The sequence below is a fragment of the Schistocerca piceifrons genome, chromosome 1 (genome assembly GCF_021461385.2).
Source record: "Schistocerca piceifrons isolate TAMUIC-IGC-003096 chromosome 1, iqSchPice1.1, whole genome shotgun sequence".
Classification (NCBI taxonomy): Eukaryota; Metazoa; Arthropoda; class Insecta; order Orthoptera; family Acrididae; genus Schistocerca; species Schistocerca piceifrons.
In genome coordinates, this window is record NC_060138.1 from 726962603 (window position 1) to 726987904 (window position 25302).

Here is a 25302-nt window from a genome sequence, read left to right on the forward strand (position 1 = left end):
GATAAACTAAGAAGATGAACAACTTATTCTTCTGGAACATGAGGACTATGTCTTGCACAGTACACAAAGTTCTGGCGATTGGCTGTTCCATTCTATTTACATGTTATCTCATCAGTCCAAACAGTGATGTCAATCATCAGTTCATTATTGCAAATCAGTTCACAAAATTCAAGGCACTTATCCAGATCATCCTCGTTTATTGTGTGAAGCAACCTGGGAATGAAGGATCTCCACTTTGTTTGCCTTAAAATATGGTGAACATCTGATTCATGCACAGGTTGCCGTATGGACTTCTTTGGGGGTCTTGTGAAAGTTTGCAGCACTGTGCTGCAGATTTCTTCCTGCATACCACCCCTTCTTCAGATCATGCACACTTCCTTCCTTCCTTCTTGCATTTGTCACTTAATTTTGTTATTGTTACACGTGACAGTAGCATGGCATGAAACTCTGCCTGCCATCATCTGTGCACTTTCACGTCAATAACACCTCAAATCTACTTTCTTTGCTCCAAGGACAAGTTTCCAGCCATGTTGCTATTTGCATACAGTTACTGGCAACTGAAAATAAACAAAAGAAAAGCAAATGAATGGCTACACACACTAGTCATGAGAGCACCATATAATCATAATTGGAACTGGCTATCAAACAATATTGAAGTTCAAACAATGTCAACCCCTTTGTAGGACAGCCTGTATAGGGGGGGGGGGGGGGGGGGGGGGGGGGGGGGAGTGAAAATCTGTGACACATACCTTCATCCTCGATCTGCGTCCATGCTGCGCCCCCTCTCCCCCTCCTGCCCATCCACTCCTCAGTTCTTGAATGGTTTTTACATTAAAATTACATTTTTCATTTCCATAAGTCAAATCTGATTATACACACTGATTGCCATGTGTTCATTGTACAAAAGCTTGTTTGCTGGTTCTGTAATTTCATTTTTTTCTTTTTAAAGTTTCAATTAAAATCTGTTTCACTATTATTATTTAAACTGAGTTTCAACCATTCTTTGATACGTAGTCTATCAAGTTTTTCCATTCATCATTATAGTTTACTTTCATCATAAGCAAAGAGGACAATGTTATAAATAAAACATTGATTCACACATATTCCATCTTCTGTTTTCTTGGCCGCTGCGGATAGTTTTGGTGGTATGGAATCACTTTGACTGACTCATTGCATTTACAAATTTCCCTTGGTTCTTATGGGGTATAACAGAAGTTGTATCATTGCTGTATATGTTCTTCAGTTTAGAAACGTAGGTTGAATCTGTGTTTTTCAAGAGCTGTAAATACCTATTTTGTTGAAATCATGTCACATTCTTCTCAGTAACTATAAGTCCCAGACAAAGTGATAATTCATATTCTTGGTTCTGGCCCAAAATTTAATTTTGGAGTTGCAGATTGCCAGTTGCCTAAGTAATATCCAGTATTTTTTTCTGTGCATATTTGTGATAATTTTATTGTGTGATGTATATATTAATGAGAAGAGGCTCGTAGGTCTATAGTTTTCTGACTCCTTTTCTCCAAAGTAGAACAGTTACATCATTGTTCCATTGTCAATGATGTTGCAACCTTTTAATTACTTTAACTACCGGCTTTTATGACTTCAGTTAAAACACAATTTTCTTCAAATGTCTTTCCTTTCTTCATTCCTCAGACGGCCATTACTTCTAGAATGTCATTATTTTCATTACTATCTATCTGTACTTCTAATTTATCTGGTGAACTATATAACCATGTAAAAAAAATCTAGGATGTCTTTACAGTGTTTTCTTTGTTGTTAATTACTGTACCCTCAACCAAATATAGTTACCCACTTTCATACACTTTTGTTTTCAGTTGCTTCCTTATAAAACTATTTGTTACATTGCCTCACACTTTTTTTTTACATTCTCTCGAAACTGTATGCAAGTAGTCTTTCTTAATTCAACATGTTCTATTATGCCCTTATCATTGTTTCCTTGAAGCCCCATTTTTCTCCATCCGAGTTCTGCTTTTATGCTACCTTCTTCACACTTAATTTCCTTTTGTTTTATTACCTTCATTAAGTAATAGCCCCATTTCTGCTTACTTGTATAATACTCGTTTTTGAAGACGCTTTACTTGTTGCTTAGTTGAATCTGGTGTCTATGAGAATTTTGCCTGAGGAGTCTCTCTCTCTTTCTAGTTTTGTATCTGTGCCAACTTAGAATCTGTGTAAATTCTCTTTTGTGTGACAAAGTGTAGTCAGCTTAACCTTTTTTCCATTTGATCATTACCAAGTCTTTTAGTGTTTCAGTTTTGAATGTGACTATCTTTCAGCGACTATATATGAGCCAGTTGCAAATAATTATTTAATACATTTACCTAGCTAGGTTTTGACACCTCTAAGGATGACTTCATAGTAATGAAAATTTAGAAGCCTTAAGGTTACATTGTGAGAAGGCAACAGTCAAAGTTTAGAGCAGACATGCTTAAGTCAAAAATTAAAAATGTTCCAGCCTTTGGTTTTTGTGTGCGTCGCTCGTGCGCCCAGGACTCATAGAGTTTAGTGAGAAATGACTAGGTGACTAGGGCTACATTTCAGTAGATCTGTGCTTCCAGTGGTTTCATCCCAGACATGAGTGAATTTACAGCAACCAAAACAGATTTGCATGCTGGTAGTGGCAGATGTTAGTGAGCAGCCTGTCTGCATTCGTTCTGTACTAAGCAGTCAAGATAGTTTCTTTATCGGACAAAAAACTACATGGGTTGAACACCTGTGTTGGCCACTAGGATTCTATCTGGTAAGTTCCTTTAATACTCATTAAGATGTAAATGTTCAAGAAGTGGCCATTAAGAACCCAGTAGACAATCCTTAATAGGAATATATACACACACTGGTTGCCAGCTATTCATAGTAGTTTTGATGAAGTACTATTTTAGTGTTATTTATATTTATACTTATCACAATTGTCCTTGACAACAGAGGTGCTACCTGTCATTCACTTCATTGAACAACAACCCTGTTTCAATATTAAATCATATTATGCATAGAGGTAGTCAAAGTTTCACTTCTTTTTTAATTGTTGTGCCTTCATGCTTCACCTTTAAGACACATTTTGTACTCAGGTCATCCATTCCAGCAAAGTCAAACTGTAAAAAGTATGACGTTAAAATGCTTCTTATTAGGCTCTGTTAAGATAGCGCAAATGATTGAGCAAAAGTACAAGTATGTGCTGTGCTGTCAAAGTTATAATTTACAACACGATAAATCTGAAAAGAAGTTGCATATTTAGTTTTATTTTGCAGGCAACATTTGTTAAATGATATTAGCTTCCTTTTGGGTTGTGCTTATACTTTACGGCATTTCTTGAGGTACCTCTGTTTTTCTCATTTTCTCTTCGCACTACCCATGTGTAAATGATATCTTACTCAGTTGAGTGGGGGCCATAGAATTTCCCCTGAATGTGTCATTATTTTCACATCTAGCAGTGCTTTTTGTGTGCATAAAACGCCAAATTCTGTGTAGACTCAGATTTAAGATTAAACTGTAGCTCAACTGTTAATTTTATTAGTAACTCTTTTGGCAGATCAGAAGGAGGTTAGTGCATGCCTCCAATTGCACTATGCCAAGCGAACAATTATTTAGAACCATGCCTAACAAACCATTATTGAAACTTAACACTGAGCAACATGGGGCAGCAGTTGAGACACTTGACTTGGGTTCAGAAGAGCAAAGTTAAGCTTCATCCCACTATCCAGACTTGAAGTCTGTGGTTACGGTAAATTGATTAAGATGAATGCTAGAATTATTATTAGTTGTTTTCATTTCTGCATCCTAGTTGAACTCCAAGTTTTGCTCTGTTTCTACTGACTTGATTATTGTATTGCTTCCTCTTTTCTTTTCTTAGTATAATTTTGTATTTCTTTTCTTTTCTGTTTTTCATTCATTACCAATAGATAGTGAACTAATGGTTTACTGTAACCATTTTTTGGATTTCTTGCAGTCTGTGATTATTGAGAAATATTTTTGTGGTAGTTTTTGTGGCCCTTGACCCTTTTTGTTACAGCACACTCTGATATTTTTCTATGTATCTGCATTTCACTGGCATTACTGACAATGAGTGTACTCCCCAACGTGTCAGAAATTATTCTCTCATGTGGTTTTTTTGTATCTAGCTGATAAAAAACACCTTTCTGTGTTTTGTATTCTCTAATTTTTCTTTCCTTTTTAACTGCCATGCAGAAAACATCAAAGAATGTTACCATCATTTCATTTCTTTTTTAAATGTGTATGATAGTAGTGAGAATAAGATATTAAAACAATGGTGATCTTTCTTTATTTTGTACAGTTGTGTCTCTTTTTCCCTTATTCTGCCTAATTATTTGAACAAGCTTGTGTTCCAGATTTATTGATATATATATTCCACTGACTCTGTTACTAAAGCTACATTTATATTCTTGTGATACCTGTGATACATTTTCCTTTCAATCTCTCAAGATCCTGGTGAAAACATACGTGTTAGGTAGCAAAAATGGGCTCCAATAACAACATCTAAACATTGTGTTCATTGAATAAAAATGGTAACCCATGTATAAAATATATCAAATGAATGCATTTTACCTACATCATGGATACTATTTATTTTCTCTGACGTAAGTCTCATAAAAATTTCTTATTCTTGGAAACAATACCTGACAGTGTGTACCAGCTACTTGTTATATTTCAGTATCTTGTATGATGTGATCCGTTCACAGTATTTGGCATGCTCCAATAATGCAACACAAAAATACAACTCTTCTGGAGCAGTGATTTGTTTGTGTTGTTTTCCTTCACAATAAGTCAGCAAAATGTACCAGGTGAATTACCAATTAGTATTTTATCTATAATGCCAATGCAAATTAATAGAAATGGCATAATGTGGTGCTTAGGCAGTAGATGATAAACAATTGGACAATGTTTGCCTTTGCTGAGATACTACACTGCTGCGTTATTAGCTAAAAAGTGGATCTGTTGTGAGTTAATGTGTTCTTGCCCACTCTTGCTCAAAAGTCAATTTTGTCACCACGTGTTTGATTTTGTGTTGTATAATTTTGGGAAATTATTCCAAATGTATACCGTACAGGTTTCAGCTTCTGAAGCATAAGATGCATTCTCTATCCTTTTTTATACAAGCGAGATAAATAGCATTTCTGTTACTTGTCTCATCGTGATAAGTATTTATTTCTGCAATTGGCAGTACTCCATATACATTTCTATATATTTTATTTAATATACGGTACTGAAGGCTATTAATTGTTCTTTGCTGTAGGAAGCATCCCTGCGGGCATTGAAACTGTCAGGGGGGAGATTAGAAGCAGCCCATGACCTGTTGTCAAAGCAGCAGCATGCAGAGCCTCTCAATGGAATTACCAAAGGACCCTCTCCAGGTAAGACCAACCCTTCCATTTTATATTTAATAGATTTATAATGTCCTGTCATTTAATCACTTGATGGCAGTTTTCTTTCCATTTAAAATAAATGTGTGTGTGTGTGTGTGTGTGTGTGTGTGTGTGTGTGTGTGTGTAGGGTAGGGTGAATTCAGAAGTAGTGCAGATAGAGACAGCAGGGCAGTAAAAATGAGATAAATGAACAGAAATAACTATAATTTGTACAGTTACCCACAATGGCACGGTATACATTGGAAGGTAAGGGGAGGGGGAACAAGGCGGAGAGTGATAAACAAGAAGGCAATATGAGGATGATAATACGAGGTGAGCATAGACTGGATTAGATAAGAGATTGAGAGGAGTGTGAAGCTAGCAGAGAAGTTGGGAACCGGAAATAGTTGGAGAACAAGTCAGGGAGAAGGGGTTGGAAATGGGGCAAGTGTATGTAGGTGATCTTAACAGACATTGAGGCAGTGAAATTTATGAGACTTTGAAGGGTTTGCCATAGTTACAGTACCAACCATACAATTGAGAGGAACTTGTTTCACTGGAGATGGGGTTAAGGGAGGATTCGGAGGACACTTTTTATGAAGTAGCTGTTACATTTGACCATACTACATTGAGCTACACACCCTCTTATAAAATTATGGCAGTAATTATATTGGAGGACAATTGATAATTGGTCACGTTCTCATTGTAAACTATGCCATGATTGTAACAGATTTGGTAATGACATGGGAGCTTACATATGTGGCCCTGTCTATTAGGATAGTATGTTGTGCCGACAACTGAAAGCAATCTGCTGTCCAAATCCATCAAACAGGCCTTGCACCTGTGTCTTTTAGAGTGCAAGAGTGCCCATGCAGCAAGGGGCAGCGAGCAGGAGTAACATTGTTATGAATAGCCTGGCAATGGAATACCAGTTTGGGAGGTGTGGGAATAATTTTGTGAGGTAACCGTAACACTTATATAGATTATGCTGGAATCAGTTTAGCATAAAACGGATACTAATTCTAACATGATTTAACATCTACTTAATCATGGGTAGGTTGTTATACAAAATAGAGTTGTTGATGTTATTAGAGATAAACATGATGTGTTTTCCATGAGATGAAAGTGCCTTTGGAAATATTGGATATTTGCAATTTTTACATGAATGGCTCATGCTCTTTTTTGATAAAATTGAAGACAATCAGTAGAATCAACTGAAAATATGTGGATGACACTATACTTTGTAATGGCATGGTTCGTATTACTGTGGTAAGACCAAAATAAAAGTCAGCAGAAGATGGAATAGGTAGTTGAAGTGTCTGGTTCATATGAAGTTTTGGCTAGTGATGCTTGAGTAAAAGGCACAGATAAAAGATGTGGTGTTGAATCATACAAGGTGTGTTCCGTAAGTAATGCGACCAAATTCATAAAAAAATCATTTATTGAATATATTCGTACAAATAATCAAAAATTTTCAAAAAAGCACCCTTCTGCATTGATACACTGCTGGAGGCGCTGTTTCTGTGCCTGGAAGGCATCCTGAAATGCCTTTTCCGGAATGTCCTTTAGAGTTGATGTAACATGCACCTGGATGCTTTCAATCGTGTCCTAATGTTTTCCGTTCATGACTCCTTTTAACTGAGGAAACAAACAAAAAAAAAAAAAAAGAAAAAAAACTCAGTGGGAGCCAGGTCAGGACTATAAGGAGGCTGGGGAACCAATGGGGTCTTGGTCCTGGCCAGGAAGTCGTTCACAGTGAAGGCACTGTTACATGGCACATTGTTGTGATGGACTTTCCACGTGTCCTTGATGTCGCTTCGGCACCACGAGACCCTCCTTTCCAGTCTTTTGAGCACTTCCAAGTAGAAAGCTGAGTTACTCTAGTCCCGGTAGGTACGAATTCGTGGTGGACAATGGCTCTGACGTCAAATAAGACAGTGAGCATGGTTTTGATCCTGGACTTGCTCACGTGTGCCTTCTTGGGATGGGGCGACGATGGGGTGTGCCACTCTGAACTCTGCCCTTTTGTCTCAGGGTCGTACTCAAAAATCCATGACTCATCACCAGTGATAACTGAGTTTAAAAAATGAGGATCATTTTCACACATTTCCAACATTTCTTGGCACTGAAGCACTCGCATGTGCTTGTGTTTGTCGGTCAACACTTTTGGGACGAGTTTGGCACTCACCTTCCTCATGTTCAAATATTCGGTCACAATGTGGAAAACGGTTGTTTTTGACATGTTTAGAGTTTTTGCTATCAATTGAAGGCTCAGCTGTGTGTCAGAGTTCAAACAATTGCGTCACATTTTTGTCGACTTGTGTGGTTGATGTCCGTCCCCTGTGAGGTTCGTCGGTGATCTCCTCTCGGCCCTCCATGAACGACTTGTGCCATCAGAAAACTTGTCATTTGGGCAAGCAATTGGTCCGAAAGGCATGGTGGAGTAATGGAAACATTTCGGTGGTGGGCTTCCCAAGTTTAACGCAAAATTTGATAGTGTATCATTGCTCTACAGAATGATCCATTGTGCCGTGTTACATAAACTCAAAAAGGGGTTGACAGAAACGCACGTCCAGACTCTCCGGCAGCTTGCAGCTGAATGAGACAAAGAGCGTTTTGAAGCTAACACCCCCCTCCATTTTGCCCAGCCGGTTACAACACGCTGTGGTGTACCATTGCATCAGAAAGAAATTGGTCGCATTACTTATGGAACACACTCTGTATTCTTCCCAAACCAGAGTTAAATTAATCAATGGCTAGTGTTGAATCGAGAGGAAGTGTAGATTTACGGTGCTTGTGAAGAGAACTATAACTCTGCATTGGAGTGGGAAAATTTAAATGGTAAGTGAGATGAAAATACTGAGAGTCAAAACTAAACAGTTAAAAATACTTTACAACAGAATGTCAGTCAGTTGGGAAAAGAACATGAGACAGTGCTCTTGCACCGAATGTCGCATACCAATGGCATTCCTTTATTCTTTATCCCCTCCGTTACTGCACATGCAGTTTTTATTATGTTCTTGTTAAACTCAATTATACACTAAAAATTCTTTCTCATACTTCGTACCTCCTACAAAAACACTGTATCTGTAAATTACTACCTTTTTCATCCATATCAGCAGAAATTCAACAGATGTTCAGATGCGCGATCAGTAAAGTCACATACGCTAAATATTAGTTTATATGCACAGTGTGTGTATGTGATGGGAGAGGTGATGCACAATCAATACACCACTTGTGACTTAAGTGGCAGAAGATATATTCTAGGTACACAAAACATCAATACCTCATAAATAAAAATTTGGATTCTTGCATCTCTGCATTACTGATGCAAGTAATTCTGCAAGTAATTGTCCAGGCACTTTTCTGCTCTTTTTCAAGTGTGTGTGTCTCAACCTTCCTCATCATTTTTGCAATTTGTTTTTGTTGTACATTTGCCACCCAGTAAGAATTCTTACATGCAAGTGAGGAGTTATAGGAAAGCTTCATGGATATTTCCACACAAGAGAAGAAGTAATAGAACTTAAGTTGCTTCGGTGGCCGTTTCGATGCTGCTAACATTACCTTAATGATAAGTAAACTCTGCTGATGTTGATAAAAAATTATATTCAGTTGTACATTGCGTGTTTGTGAGCATTAATTGTGAAGAAACAACCTCTGAAGAGGATTTGTATCTAATATATTTAAAATGTATGAGAGTTTGTCAAAATTTTGATGATGTGTGATACAACAAGATAGCACTGTTTATATTTAAAACACTACTTTAAAAAATTATAAAATGATTGTAGTTGTTAGAATGGCATTAATTTGACACAAAGCACTTAGTTTCGTATTTGAAGTAACATGCCTATAAGGATTTTACAGACTTATTGTCACTGGAGCTGAGATATGGTTTCACAGCCTCACCTGTTGGTGAGACTGTGAAACTATTGTTTTGATCTATTCCAAGTGTGACAGTATGAAGCATAATACAATAAGAAGGTCTTTATCAGAGAGCTACCAGTATAACACATTTACAGCTGTGCCTTTGTGGACATGGATAATGAGAAAGTATTATATTATGAAATCATTAAACTGAAAGTTATACATGTAAATGCGATGCATTGATCACAGTTGCTGTGGAGATCCTATCAATAAAGAGAAGCTTCAGGGATGTCGAACGAGTGAAGATGTACATAAACAGATGAAGAGTATAGCCTGTAAACTTTATCTGTGAACTGTGTTAACAATAAACTGTCACTATACTGCTTAATGATACTCTTGCTAACTTTAACCACGTAAATTTGGAGACAACCGCTGCTTCCTCAGATATGTTAAATAGCTGCTGTTTGTCTTCTATTGGTAATTTAATAATTACTTGATCATGTTAGTATTTTTCAGTAGCAATAGTCACCAATATCTATAAACAAAGATGTCTGTTTACAGAACATTACTATGTGCCATGCAACTTTACATTGCTATTTGCCAAGTAGCTTATGAAACTTGTCAATCCTTGAATCTAAATATTCATATAATAATAATAATAATAATAATAATAATAAGAATAATAAGAATGATGAATACAAATTATACTGGAACAGAACCATTATAACAGATAAAACAACACCACATAACAAACCTGACATCATACTCACCAATAAAAAGAAGAAATTAACACAACTAATCGAAATATCCATACCCTATACAACAAATATACAAAAGAAAACAGGAGAAAAAATTGAAAAATACATCCAACTGGCTGAGGAGTGAAGGACATGTGGCATCAGGATAAAGTTGACATTATACCAATTATACTATCAACTACAGGAGTCATACCACACAATATCCACTAGTACATCAATGCAATACAGCTACATCCTAACTTATATATACAACTACAGAAATCCGTAATTATTGATACATGTTCAATTACCCGAAAGTTCCTAAATGCAATATAACATATACCGTACAGTTAAAAGGAAGTCACGCTTGATCAAGGTCCGCGTCACTTTCCATTTTTGACCAGACATAACGTCTGAGAAAAGAAAGAAATAATAATAATAATAATAATAATTTTTTAACCCGTGGAGGCCCATGAAAAGAATAGGCCTCCGGTATGTTCTGCCAGTCATAAAAGGCGACGAAAAGAACAAACCACTAATAGGGCTAACCCCCCTTTTAGTGTGATTAGTTGGTTTAGGACAGAACTAATGAAGCCTCGGATAAGCGCTGTCATGGTCGGGGACGACGCTTGAACCCTATGCCCGTCCACAATGGTAACGACACTGCTAGCAACACGGAAAATGATTTAAATCCAAATAGAGGTGTTTTGCAGGATATGCTTCCTCCAACCACTCTAGAAGGAAAACAAAGACAGAGGATGAGATGGTCAGATGAAGTTAACAGACACCTCATGTTCTGTTATTACCAAGCACCAAACTTAGGAACCAACACAACTGGATACAGATACACAAGTATACACAACATTTATTACCAGATACCCAGAATTAAAATTTTTAATAGAAAAACGACTAGCTGATCAGATCCGTGTAATAATCAAAAATAGCAGGATACCCCAGTCAGAATTAGGAAACATCAAACAACTAGTACAACAAATACTAGAACAAAATAATGTGCAATCAGAAGAAGAAGAAAATACAGTAATGGACTCAAACATCCCAGAGAAAACAAACAAAGAACAACACGCATCAATTAAACAATCAGAGGAAAACGAAATCTTAAGACAGCCATGAGAACAAGCACAAAAAGAACACGAAGTGACACACATGTTAGATATAGAAGAAAAATTTCAGCTGACACATATAGAATACAAAGACACAAATACAGACATTACACCATTCTTGCATAGACCCCCAAATAATCCACAAGTTGAAACAACAATAACAACTATCAACACAATCATACACAACAAAATAGATGAAAATACAACTAGGAAGAGCCACAACTACTGGTTTATATAGGAGCACTCACTATACTAAATATACACACTAGGCAGAGATCAGAACCAACCAACACACAGAAGAAACCCAGAAAACCACCATGGCAACACAGGCTACAGATCAGAATAGAAAAACTGAGGAAAGACATCGGACAACTAACACAATTTCTAAGAAATGAAATGTCAGGCAAAAAACGAAAAAGGTTAGGTAAAATCTCACAACAAGAAGCGATAGAGCAATTAGATGAAAAGAAGCAGAAATTACAAGCATTGGCCAAACGACTTACAAGATACAAAAAAAGTGAAAATAGAAGGAAACAAAACCAAACATTCAACACAAACCAAAAGACATTTTACAATAGATTACACACACATTAAAATAGACAATCCACCAAACATAACAGACATGGAACACTTCTGGAGCAACATATGGTCATATCCGGTACAGCATAACAGGCATGCACGGTGGATACAAGCAGAAACAGATGCATACAAGATGATACCACAAATGCCTGAAGTGATAATTTTGCAACATGAAGTCACCCAAGCAATTAATTCTACTCACAATTGGAAAGCCCCTGGAAAAGATAAAATAGCAAATTTCTGGCTAAAGAAACTCACCTCAACACATTCACATCTAACTAAATTATTTAACAGTTACATTGCAGACCCATACACATTCCCTGATACACTTACAGATGGAATAACTTATCTGAAACCTAAAGATCAAGCAGACACAGCAAACCCAGCTAAATATTGCCCCATAACATGCCTACCAACAATATACAAAATATTACCTTCAGTCATTACACAGAAATTAATGACACATACAACACAGAACAAAATTATAAATGAAGAACAAAAAGGCTGTTGCAAAGGAGCACGAGGATGTAAAGAGCAACTGATAATAGATGCAGAGGTGACATATCAAGCTACAACTAAACAAAGGTCGCTACACTATGCATACATTGATTACCAAAAAGCTTTTGATAGTGTTCCCCACTCATGGTTACTACAAATATTGGAAATATACAAAGTAGATCCTAAATTGATACAGTTCCTAAACATAGTAATGAAAAATTGGAAAACCACACTTAATATCCAAACAAATTCAAATAATATCACATCACAGCCAATACAGATTAAGCGTGGAATATACCAAGGAGACTCATTAAGTCCTTTCTGGTTCTGCCTTGCTCTGAACCCACTACCCACTATCCAACATGCTAAATAATACAAATTATGGATACAATACAGGGTGATTCAAAAAGAATACCACAACTTTAAAAATGTGTATTTAATGAAAGAAACATAATATAACCTTCTGTTATACATCATTACAAAGAGTATTTAAAAAAGTTTTTTTTTCGCTCAAAAACAAGTTCAGAGATGTTCAATATGGCCCCCTCCAGACACACGAGCAATATCAACCCGATACTCCAACTCGTTCCACACTCTCTGTAGCATATCAGGCGTAACAGTTTGGATAGCTGCTGTTATTTCTCGTTTCAAATCATCAATGGTGGCTGGGAGAGGTGGCCGAAACACCATATCCTTAACATACCCCCATAAGAAAAAATCGCAGGGGGTAAGATCAGGGCTTCTTGGAGGCCAGTGATGACGTGCTCTGTCACGGGCTGCCTGGCGGCCGATCCATCGCCTCGGGTAGTTGACGTTCAGGTAGTTACGGACAGATAAGTGCCAATGTGGTGGCGCTCCATCCTGCTGAAATATGAATTGTTGTGCTTCTTGTTCGAGGTGAGGGAACAGCCAATTCTCTAACATCTCCAGATACTGTAGTCCAGTTACAGTAGCACCTTAGAAGAAAAAGGGACCAAAAACTTTATTGGCTGAAACGGCGAACAAATGTACAACTAAATGAAACTTTATAGCTCCCTTAATTCGCCGACAGATAGTGCTTAGCTCTGCCTTTTGTCGTTGCAGAGTTTTAAATTCCTAAAGTTGTGGTATTCTTTTTGAATCACCCTGTATTACTGGAACATACCCACACAAAATCACACATCTGCTATACATGGATGATCTAAAACTACTGGCAGCAACAAATCAACAACTCAACCAATTACTAAAGATAACAGAAGTATTCAGCAATGATATAAATATGGCTTTTGGAACAGACAAATGTAAGAAAAATAGCATAGTCAAGGGAAAACACACTAAACAAGAAGATTAGATATTGGATAACCACAGCGACTGCATAGAAGCGATGGAAAAAACAGATGCCTATAAATATCTAGGATACAGACAAAAAATAGGAATAGATAATACAAATATTAAAGAAGAACTAAAAGAAAAATATAGACAAAGACTAACAAAAATACTGAAAACAGAATTGACAGCAAGAAACAAGACAAAAGCTGTAAATACTTATGCTATACCAATATTGACCTACTCATTTGGAGTAGTGAAATGGAGTAACACAGACCTAGAAGCACTCAATACACTTACACGATCACAATGCCACAAATGTAGAATGCATCACATACATTCAGCAACTGAAAGATTCACATTAAGCAGAAAGGAAGGAGGAAGGGGATTTATCAACATAAAAAACCTACATTATGGACAAATTAATGATATGGTTATAATAGAGGGAAACATTCCTGTCGACCTGCCAGCACTTTCATTTGGTAAGTCACATCATCTTTGTTTTTAGATATATTTTTCCTACATTATGGACAGGTAGACAATTTAAGAAAATTCTTTATAGAACGAGCAGAGACTAGCAAAATACACAAAGCAATCACTCATATAAATACATCGGCTACACCACTGCAATTTCATAACCACTTCTACAACCGTTTAGATCACATAACAGCAACAGATACGAAGAAAGTAAATTGGAAAAAGAAAACACTACATGGCAAGCACCCATATCATCTAACACAGCCACACATTGATCAAGACGCATCCAACACATGGCTAAGAAAAGGCAATATATACAGTGAGACGGAAGGATTCATGTTTGCAATACAGGATCAAACAATAAACACCAGATATTACAGCAAGCACATTATTAAAGATCCCAATACCACAACAGATAAATGCAGACTTTGCAAACAACAAATAGAAACAGTAGATCACATCACAAGCGGATGCACAATACTAGCAAATACAGAATACCCCAGAAGACATGACAATGTAGCAAAAATAATACATCAACAGCTTGCCTTACAACATAAACTTATAAAACAACATATTCCCACATACAAAATGTACTGGAGAATGATGAATACAAATTATACTGGAACAGAACCATTATAACAGATAAAACAACACCACATAACAAACCTGACATCATACTCACCAATAAAAAGAAGAAATTAACACAACTAATCGAAATATCCATACCCAATACAACAAATATACAGAAGAAAACAGGAGAAAAAATTGAAAAATACATCCAACTGGCTGAGGAAGTGAAGGACATGTGGCATCAGGATAAAGTTGACTTTATACCAATTATACTATCAACTACAGGAGTCATACCACACAACATCCACCAGTACATCAATGCAATACAGCTACATCCAAACTTATATATACAACTACAGAAATCTGTAATTATTGATACTTGTTCAATTACCCGAAAGTTCCTAAATGCAATGTAACATATATCGTACAGTTAAAAGGAAGTCACGCTTGATCAAGGTCTGCGTCACCTTCCATTTTTAACCAGACATAACATCTGAGTCAAGAAAGAAATAACAATAATATCCAGTGTGATGTAGGAGGTAATTAGTGAGCCATTTGATTCATGTGTGTACAGATTCCTTTTATTTCTATGATTGCCTGTCTGACTTCGGAGAAACATGATTTTTATATGTAGCGAGATTCTGTAGATCACACTGTATGCTATGATCATGCCATTTCCAAATTTATTGAGCTGTATTAGGCCACTGATGCTGAGGCAATGGTCTTAAATATGCATCATGCAGAGTTACTAGGTAGCAAATAAATAACAACACCGCAAAAGAATCATCACATACAATTAATGGCAGCACAAATAAATGAATAATGTTCCAGATAAATACAAGCAGATTAATGCCAAAACACTTCTTTTTCAACCACATTTGAAATTATAGTGTTTGGTACGTCAAAAAATCAAACCACAGAAATATTTCAACGCAAATATGGGATAAAGCTCTAGTAACCTGTAGAGGGCAGTGACAGTGTGTCATTGGCACCCAGTGCTTTTTTCCTACATATAATCACTGATGTGCGTGGCCAGCAGGCATACAACAAAAAAGCAATACATGCTGTAATGTGAAAAAGGCAGATTTAGCTTCTACAATTTCTAGAAACACTCATTTTTATAATAATGTAGATTGAAGATTACTCCTGAGGTGCATTACACTATCACTCATCCAAAATAAATTGAGAAATGTAATGTTTGCTTAATGCACTTGGGGATTCAATTTTAAAGAACTTCCAAGTGAATTTCTATGAATTATCTATCACAGTGTTGACTGATTCTGTCAACAGTAAAGGATCAGATTTCTAGTAAGTGTCTGGAGTTTTGTATCAGATTCACTTCTAGTACAATACTGAAGAGCACAATGGGTCAGAATTGTGTCCTTCGTGGCAACAGATTCTAGGAACAATGCAATCACATTTAGGAGCAGTGAGGCCAGATTTAGGTGTCCATGGCTTCCCTAAATCAACTAGGAAGAGTGCTGAGATGATACCTGATTTCCTTCAGCATTCAATCCAGTCTAAGCGTGTGATCTGTTGGTAATAACTTCATTACTGACATGACATTAAATCATAATTTTTCTTTCCTTTATTAGTAAATAAGTTGTTAACATCAGTGTTAAATCTTTATGTGAGCACACTCCTGATACCATATTCAAACAGGGAAGTTCCCAATGGAATGGTGCCCACAATTTATAAGTTGTCTTTACTGAACAGTAGAATATACTTTAATGTTGATCATATTTTTTGGGTACTGTATTTGATTTTCTGTCATACAAAAGACATTATAATTTCACACTATGTTGATTACATGGTAGTGTCAAAATTAGATCGATGAGAATCTTGAGTTGTTTTTAATAATACTCTTAGTCGTTAGGCACAAGTACCATCAGCTGAGGCTCTTGTGATGATCCCATCACTATAAAGCATCATTTTTCTCGTGGAGTGTTTAGGAGGTATCTAAATAATCTTGTGTATTCCACCATTAATGTTGCACAGCTTGACTATGTTCCAGTGATCTCATTGCTCAGTTTTGTTTCCTTATGTTCTTAATGAGTGGGAGACAAATATTGTTAGGTAATAAACAGCTAACTGTCATTTATAATTTTTGCTCTGCATCAGTGTTTGATTTACTTTTTCAAATTTCTAGCTGAGCTGATGAGTCCATTTTAAACAAAACATTTCATCAACATATTGTGTGAGAAAAATGGAGCTGTCAGCTAACTAAAGCTATACCATCAATTAGCTCTTCATTTATAATTTCTGAGACTTTTATCAGAAATGTTGATTTTTTTCATTTTGCCAGTATGTAAATTTACATTTCTTTATTATTAGAGATGAGTCAGTAAAGGAATTACTTGATTATTGGTGCATAGGTCTTTCTGCGCTGAGCACGAAGTTGATCCGCAAGCCAAGCCTAGAACGTGAACTGGCTGGGCCTCACCGTGGATCACCAGCATTGGACAGTGGAGCAGGCTCTTCACGCTCTGATAGCCCAGGCCAAGGTCACCCTCACCCTCAGCTCAGCCGGCAGTACTCACCAAGTGCCTTTGCTGCTGCGGCAGCCGCAGCAGCAGCTGCAGCCGCCACTGAACCACCCCCACCAACGCCACCTATTGCAGCTGTTTCTTCAGTTCCTCCCCCTGTGCCACCTCCTCGATGCAGTTCAACCCCACCCCCTGTACCTCCACCCCCTCCTCACCATGTGCAGCAGCTCTTGAAGCGCATGTCACCAGCTCCTGTGCCTGTTGTACCATCACGCCCACCTCCACAGCCACCTTGTCAGGTGTCAGTGTCTGTGCCTGTTGTCACACCTACTGCACCATCAGCTACGAGGGGTACGAGTCCTACTTTAGTAACACCTTCAAGGCAGCAGCCAATGGTTGTTCAAAATGGTCCACAGGTAAATTTGTAATCTGCATAGTTTTTATATTTATTTACCACACCATTTGATGTTCTTGAATAAGAATATCATAATCTTACCTATTACATTTCTAACAATTTATATTTTATCTGTTTTACATTGAAAACAATTTTAAAATGTTGTGTATGATTTAAGAAATGCCTCTGAAACAACCAATAAACATATTTTTGCTAATGTCATCCATTATACCTCCTCTTACATTCACTGGCTAAATGTGGCACTCAGATTCAGTTCTCATCAAAAACACAAATTTTTTTTGACTGGGTGGCAGAAAGTTTTTAGTCAGTAAAGATTTGAAGTTTAAAGCCTGACAGTACACCGTAACTTCATTTCGTCGGAAACAATATCACACTGCAATGTGAACCACTCTCCTTTTTTGCATCAACAGCCAGTGTCTTAATCATGTCACGCAAAGTTTATGCTTTTAATGTCTTTATTCTGAATCCTTCTGTAGAGTAACTCATTACTGCTCTTGAGGCTTATGTTCTTAATCTTTGCTTGTCATTATGGTGAGTGTTGTGACTTGTTGGTGTAGTAAACTTGATATACTGTTTGTAATACATTTTTAGTACTGTAGAGGTTAGAGGTGCATGACCTCAGTGGTGGGTGGGGGAGCTGGGCTGCTACTGGCCAGGAAGGTGTTCTACTCTCCTCCTTAGGTGTGTTAGCAGCAGTGTGGTGTAGGTACCTCGTAATTTGTCTGACATCCAGTGATAAAAACAGCATTTTCTAGATTCATTTATTTGGTGTCGGAATACATCATACGAGGTTGTACTAGGTTGCATCAGCACAGCCCAAGGCACAGGCTGGTCTCAATTGGTGAAGCACATTGAGACCAGCGAGTAATCAGCAGGCTTCGTTGCCCCTGTGCGACAGGCAGCAGCTAAGACGAGGATACATGGTCATCACTCCAGTGGAGTGGCACTGAGTCAGGTCTTGAGGCAGGGTGGTATGTGACGGTCAGAGAATACAACCATCCCTACTGATACTGATACACAGCTTGTGTTGTTGCAGGATATTGCAGTGTGTGCAGAGCCAAACTGTGGGCACCTTGTGGACAGTGGCGGCTCACAGAGGTGGTGTGTGCCCACATGTGATTGTGGGTGGGCTTCAAAGTGACCCATGCACGAACCACAGAACCTTGGGCTCTGTGGTGCCCAAGGTTGACAGCCTACAGTGGATGAAAGTTATCCAGCATGTGACACACAGGCTGGAAGGCGCCAAATCAGTAGCATTCACACTTAGGCAGAGACAGCAAGCTCGCAGCTATTGAAGGCAGCATCTGTGATTTGAGGTCTGACCAGCATAAACTACACCTCATAGCAGGCTGCATGTGGTGATTGATATTGTTTGTGTAAAATGGGCAGTATTTATGTGAACTCGGTCTGCCACCATTTCTGTAATGGCAGTACCATCCCACCAACAGAACTGCTGCTTGAGACATACTCATTGGGCAATCATGACATCACTTCCTTGGTGACCCAATCCTTCAACTTTGTTAACTGTACTGCAGCTTGTCTTAAGTAGACTCAGTCTGCACAAAGAAGGATCAAGACTATACTGACACCTGAAACCAAGACACATTACCACAACTCTGTTGTGCTGGCTACTACAGTACTGCTGCACATGCAGGATCATCTGCTCTGCTATAATGCATCCTCTCTGAGTTTGTATTAGCCCACTGATCTTTCCTTACCTTTTGGCCATGGATATTACTACATTGAACCACCACATGACATATATAGAGAGCAAACTAAAAGTAATATTGAAAACTCTTTCCTATTAACAAACTCTGTAACAATTCAACTTAAACAGGAAATGGTCCTGTGTAATTGATCTCTCAAGCTTGGCACTTCTTTCTGTTTATCCAGTGGTTTTTTAACTTACTGTTTGGTGCATCCATTGGTATCTTGACTTTATAACAAAAGTTTACCTTACATTTTTCCAGGAAATGTATCCCTAAATGTATAGTGACATGCAACTTGCATATGGCACTACTGGTACCCACTACAGTAGTCTCATTGATTTCCCTTACTTTAATGCTAATTACAGGTAGACTTTCTTGCAGTGCTGTGTTCTGTTGTACCGTGCACTGCTGTATCATGTGCTTTAAGTTGTTCGCCCGCGGTTTAGTTGGTTTATCCTCTGCGGAGGATGATCTTGTGACAGTATGTCATTGGCAACAGCTTCTCCCAGTTGGAACAATGCTCCACTGATTTCCACTGTGCACTGCCAAAGATCACTTTTGACGTTACACTTTCTCTTAAGCTCAGTAAACAAAATATTGCAAGTGTCGTCAATTTTATCAACCTCCCCATCTGCAGGTGACCACTTACGGAGGGATTCAGTGTGGTCAGCCCAGTCACTAGTACATCTATATCACATCTGTATACATACTATGCTAGCCATTGTACGCTACATGGCAGAAGGTACGCTGTACCACTTCTAGTCATTTCTTGTCCTGTTCCATTTGCAAATAGGGTGAGGGATAAACAATCATCTTTATTCCTCAGTATGAACCCTAATTTCTAGTACCTTGTCTTTGTGGACCATATGTGAAATATGTGTTGGTGGAAGTAGAATCTTTCTGCAATCAGCTTCAAATACTGGTTCTCTAAATTTTCTCAGTAGTATTCCTTGGAAAGAACATAGTTTCACATCCAGGGATTCCCATTTAGTTCCCAAAGTATCTCAATAACAGTTGGATATTGTTCGATCCTACTGGTAACAAATCTAACTGCCCACCTTTGAATTGTTTCAAAGTCTTCTTATAATCTGAACTGGTACAGATCCCAAACACTTGAGCAGCGTTCAAGAATAGGTCGTACTAGTGTCCTATATGTAGTCTGCTTTACAGATAGAAACCACACTTGCCCAAAATTCTTCCAGTAAAACGTAGTTGACCATTCACCTTCCCTACCCCAATACTCACATCTTCGTTTGATTTCATATCTCTCTGGGCACCCAGATATTTAAACCACATGATTGTGTCAAGCAGAACACTGCTAACGCTGTGTCTGAACATTATGGGTTTCTCTTTCCTATTTATTTGCATTAACTTACATTTTTCTAGATTTACAACTAGCTGCCATTTGTCACACCAAGTAGAAAGTTTGTTGAAGTCATCTGGTATGCTCCTACAGTCACAGAACTTCGATGCCTTACCATAGGCCACAGTGTCATCAGCAAAAAACTGCAGATTGCTGCCCAACCTGTCCGCCAGATCATTTATGTAGGAAATAATAGTAGTCCTATCATATTTCCATGGGGCACTTCTCCATTGAGGACAACATACTGGGTCCTATTTCTTAAGAAGGCTTTGAGCCACTCACTTATCTGGAAACCTATTCTGTATGCTCGTACTGTCTGTGGTGAGGCACTGTGTCAAATGCTTTCCGGAAATCTAGAAATATGGTGTATGCCTGTTACCTTTCATCTCTAATTCACAGTACATCATGTAAGAAAAGGACAAGCTGAACTTCACATGAACAAGTCACTTGGGACTTTGCATTGAATGAGAGTTGTAAACGCAAGCCAAATAAGGGGCCTATGCCGTAGTGTACTCCTAGTAAAACCAAATTGGGATTCCATCTGGACCTGGTGAATTATTTGTTTTGAACTCTTTCAGTTGTTTCTCCATGCCAGGTGTGCTAACTACTATGTCGTCCACATGGGAGTCTGTTCAGTTGTCAAATGGATGGTATATTGTCCTGTGTGAACAATTTCTTAAATGTGAAATTTAAAACTTTGACTTTTGTTTTACTATTGTCAACTACTGTACCAGACTGCTCAACAAATGACTGGATGGAAGCCTTAGATCCACTTATCGTTTTCATATAGGACCAGAATTTGTTTCGGTTTTTTAGCCAGATTGTTTTCTGAGGTATGACAGTGGTAATTGTTGTATGCTTTGCACATAGATCTTTTCACAGATCCGTGAATCTTTACTTATCTTTGCCTGTTATCATTTGCACATTCTCTTCTGAACCAAGAGTGCAACAGGCTTTACTTCCTCAGAATTTTCTTGTTAAATCATGGTGGATCTTTTCCACCCTTAATCCACTTACTAGGCACACACTTCTCCAGACCACAATTTACAGTCTGTTTAAACTTTGCCCTAATTCCTCTATGTCCATCTTACTGGAACTAAGTGATGTCATTTCATTACCGAAGTGGGATCTAACAACTGTTTAGCTGCTCTTACTGACAGAAAGCGTCTCCTAGCCTTCTTTATTAGTTTATTAACTTTCATTATCATAGTTGCTGTAATGACGTCACGATCACTAATCCTCATCTCTATATCGCTGCTGTTGATAAAGTCTGGTCTCTTTGTAGCTACAGGGTGTAAGATGTTTCCATTTTGTATGGGCTGCTGAACTAGCTGCTCAAGTCAGTCGTCAGAAAATGCAAAAGTACTTTACAAGACTGACTGTAGTTCCCTCACTGCAGTGAATCTGTTTATGTCCCAGCAGTTCATGCTTGGTAGGTTAAAGTTGCCTTCAACTAGTATCACATGGTCTTGGTACTTAGGTGGTGCTGACTGTAGACCTTCTTTGAATAACTCTAGAAGTTTCACAGTGCAATTGGGTGGCCGGTAAAAAAATCCAAGAATTAACTTGGTTCCACCTAGACCTGTTACACACAACCAAATTACTTCAGTCACACACAATTTAGACCTCAATAGAGGAAATATTTTTGTCAGCTGCGATGAACACTCCCTCTCCTATGGCATCTAATCTGTCTTTCTGATACATATTCTATGATTCTCTAAATATCTCAGAGCTTTCTGCTTCAGGTTTCAGCCAGCTCTAGGTCTCAAGAATAATTTGAGTAAAGAACTTTCCTGGAGGAAAGTAAACTCATGGAACATTGTTACGAATACTTCAACAATTTGCCGATAAAATTTTGACAGTTCAAGTGTCTGTACTGTGTATCAACTGACGATTGTTCATCAGAATATCTCAAACTACTGCCTAGCCTATAAAAAGCCCATGTGCACCCCACAAATACTCTGCTACCTGAGTAGGTGCTTCCTGTGTGTAGTGCACCCCTGACCTATCAAGGGGAATCCTACAGATCCCCACCTGATAATGCGGGGCTAGATATCTGCAGCCAAGACAGTCATAGAGTCAACGAAGCCTTCGCTTCAGACCCTCTATTCGGATCCAAGCCACAGGACCCTGCTCGACTTTGGGAAAAATGCTGCAAATTACGAGCTCTGTTTGCAGCCCACGCGTGGGGGCAGCAGCTTTCACCACTTCCACCAGCTGTATGTGTGAACTGGCCTCAGAACCCATGCAACTGGCGTCTTTAGTGCCGACATGAGTGACAACTTGTAGATGACTGCACTCTGCATGCTCAACCGTGGCAGCAAGGCTGTGTCCACATCTCGGATGAGGCCCCCTGGCAGACATACTGAGTGCACATTGGCTTTCTTTCCAGCCCTGAATGCTATCTTCCTAGTGGCTCCATAATGTGCCTAACATGGAGCTCCTGATTACTGTAGTTGGAATCACAAATGATGGCGGTCGAGTTTAGGCTTGTTCTGCGCGTCTATGACATGCGTTTTCCGACACCCAGTGAGCATTCAGTAGTGTTCTCTGCAGTCTGCTGTGAATGTCATATTCAGTGTGAGTATTAAACATGACTGTAGTGAGTTATTTAGTGAATTTTTATTCCATTAGCTGTGAGTTGTCACTGCTGATGGTGGTGATAAGCAAAAAATTCCGCACAAGCAAACGAGAGACATAATTTGCTATATACATGCTTTTTTCAAGTGCAAAGAACATGTACGCGCTTAACGCTATTGTCACGTGCAACAGGCAACAATGCAATCTCTGCCCATGTTTCAAACTGCCCCAACTGCCATCGTTTGTGGATTGGACTATAGCAAATCCCTGCCCACAAGTGCTTGCTTGTACCCTGCTGAAGATATGACCACACATTCATTCAGAATGCAATTAGGTGTGGCCAGATGGCCAGCTTCCACATTGGCCCTCTGTCTGAAGCAATTCCAATGTGTTACCACCTGCCACTCACCCTGCTGTGAAGTTGATGTCTGACATCCTGTCATAAAACCGGTAGTCTCATGTATTCTTTATTTTGTGTCAGAATCAGTGTATGTCAGTCAAGGTGGTGCTAGGTTATGGTCTATGGTCCAAGGCGGAAGTAGGTCTTGATCAGTAAAGCGTACTTAGATCAACAAGTGACCTCCTCTCATGGCCAGTGTTCAGTGTTGTCACTGTGCAGCAGGCAGCAGGTGAGGAAAGACTACATGGTCAGCACTTCAACCATGTAGCACTAGTCAGATCTTGATGTAGGGTGGTATGCGGCAAGCAGAGAAGTCAGCCGTGCTAACTAGTACTGATGTGCAGTTTATTGAAGGGTGAACCATACCATGCAGAGCCAAATTGTGCACCCCAGTGTGGACAGCTGTGGCTCTCAGCTGTGAAGTGTGCCCTTATGGGGCAATGGCAAGTAGTAGCAAAGTCTGCAAATACAGGCAATGGCAGCTAAAGCCCCTATCACACGGTGCACCTAAACTGTATGCCTAGGTACCAGCGTACCAAGCATGCATATCTGTAACTACAGACTGGTTCACATCGACGTTTTACACCATCCACACAGGATTACCTGGTGCGCATGCACATTAGACGGTAATAATGCGCAAAATGCAAATAGAACTGTCTGATCTCTTGTAAAGTTGTTCATTCTACCACACGAAACTCGAGGGAGACGGTGCGATTTACTGGAATGTCATTCGTTTAAATTATTTCTGTGAGCTCAAGTTCCTGATTAGTAAGAAATTATTGTAATTATTTTTATCATTATTTATGTTGTAATTTTTATTCTTTTATGATGGTTACTTCTGTTCTGAATTACAGACTCAACGGTTAGTTTTATATTATGACACTTGGTTACAAAGGCGCTATAGACACACACACACACGCACACACACACACACACACACACACACACACACACACACTTGCACATGGAGGACCCACTCTTTTTTGGAGCTATTCCCCTGACAATGACAGTAAACCTTTGGATTAGAGCAGAATGATGACAAAAACGAAAAGCCAGTGCCTGGGCCACTAAGAGTTTTACAGTCTTTGTCTGTTGCACTGGTTAAAACTGTATGGACTTTCTCGCCTATCATTGCCAGTTTCTCTTTCTTGGTATGCTGAAATAAAGCAAGAGATTCAATAAAAACAAAGATGAACTTTTGTAAGCTAAGGCATTAAAATACAAATCGAAAATCACTGTGTAATGTTATATGTATATTACTCAGAAATAAACAATTGCAACTGCCAATGTACCTTATTATGACACAGCGTGTCAAGTGGGTCATGCCTTTCCTTGCTGTATTCCTGAATTAAGACACTTAAAGCCTCTCTGCTCCACTCCATTTCTACAATACGAAGCAATCAGTAGCAAAAATGCTTTCACAAACAGCTAATATAATAGGAAATCGACTGGCAGAAAGGTATTACTTTTTTTTTACTGCATTTATGAAAACCAATTTACTGTAAAAAAATGCGGAAAACCCCCACCATGAAAATCTGAAATTAGCCACTCGCCACCTAACAACAAGCAAAAGGTACTACGGTACTTCCTTCTGTGCAAGTGCAAGTTATCACTGTCTAGTGCCCATGTGCGGATTGACGGCAGTTTAGAACTGCTACCTATTCTGGCACGTGGATAAAGTGTCTGCTAATTTTCATAGTTTCACGCATTCTACTGCTAGATGGCTACCGCCCTAGGCCAGTACTGTTTGAGGTGGATCATCGTGTAATACCCTCTTAAGTGGCCCATGCACGAACGTAGGTGGCTTGCAATGGATGTAA

At 38.6% G+C, this 25302-nt stretch overlaps 1 protein-coding gene across 2 annotated transcripts in view; it reads left to right on the forward strand.

Moving 5' to 3' along the window:
- Positions 1-25302, forward strand: part of LOC124711208 (serine/threonine-protein kinase Warts-like) — a 210151-nt gene that overhangs the window by 119181 nt on the left and 65668 nt on the right. For both annotated transcript variants that reach the window (XM_047241157.1, XM_047241166.1), the window contains exons 3-4: positions 5270-5387; positions 16905-17431. In XM_047241157.1, coding sequence (XP_047097113.1) covers positions 5270-5387; positions 16905-17431 — 645 coding nt within the window. The remainder of the gene's footprint in view (positions 1-5269; positions 5388-16904; positions 17432-25302) is intronic.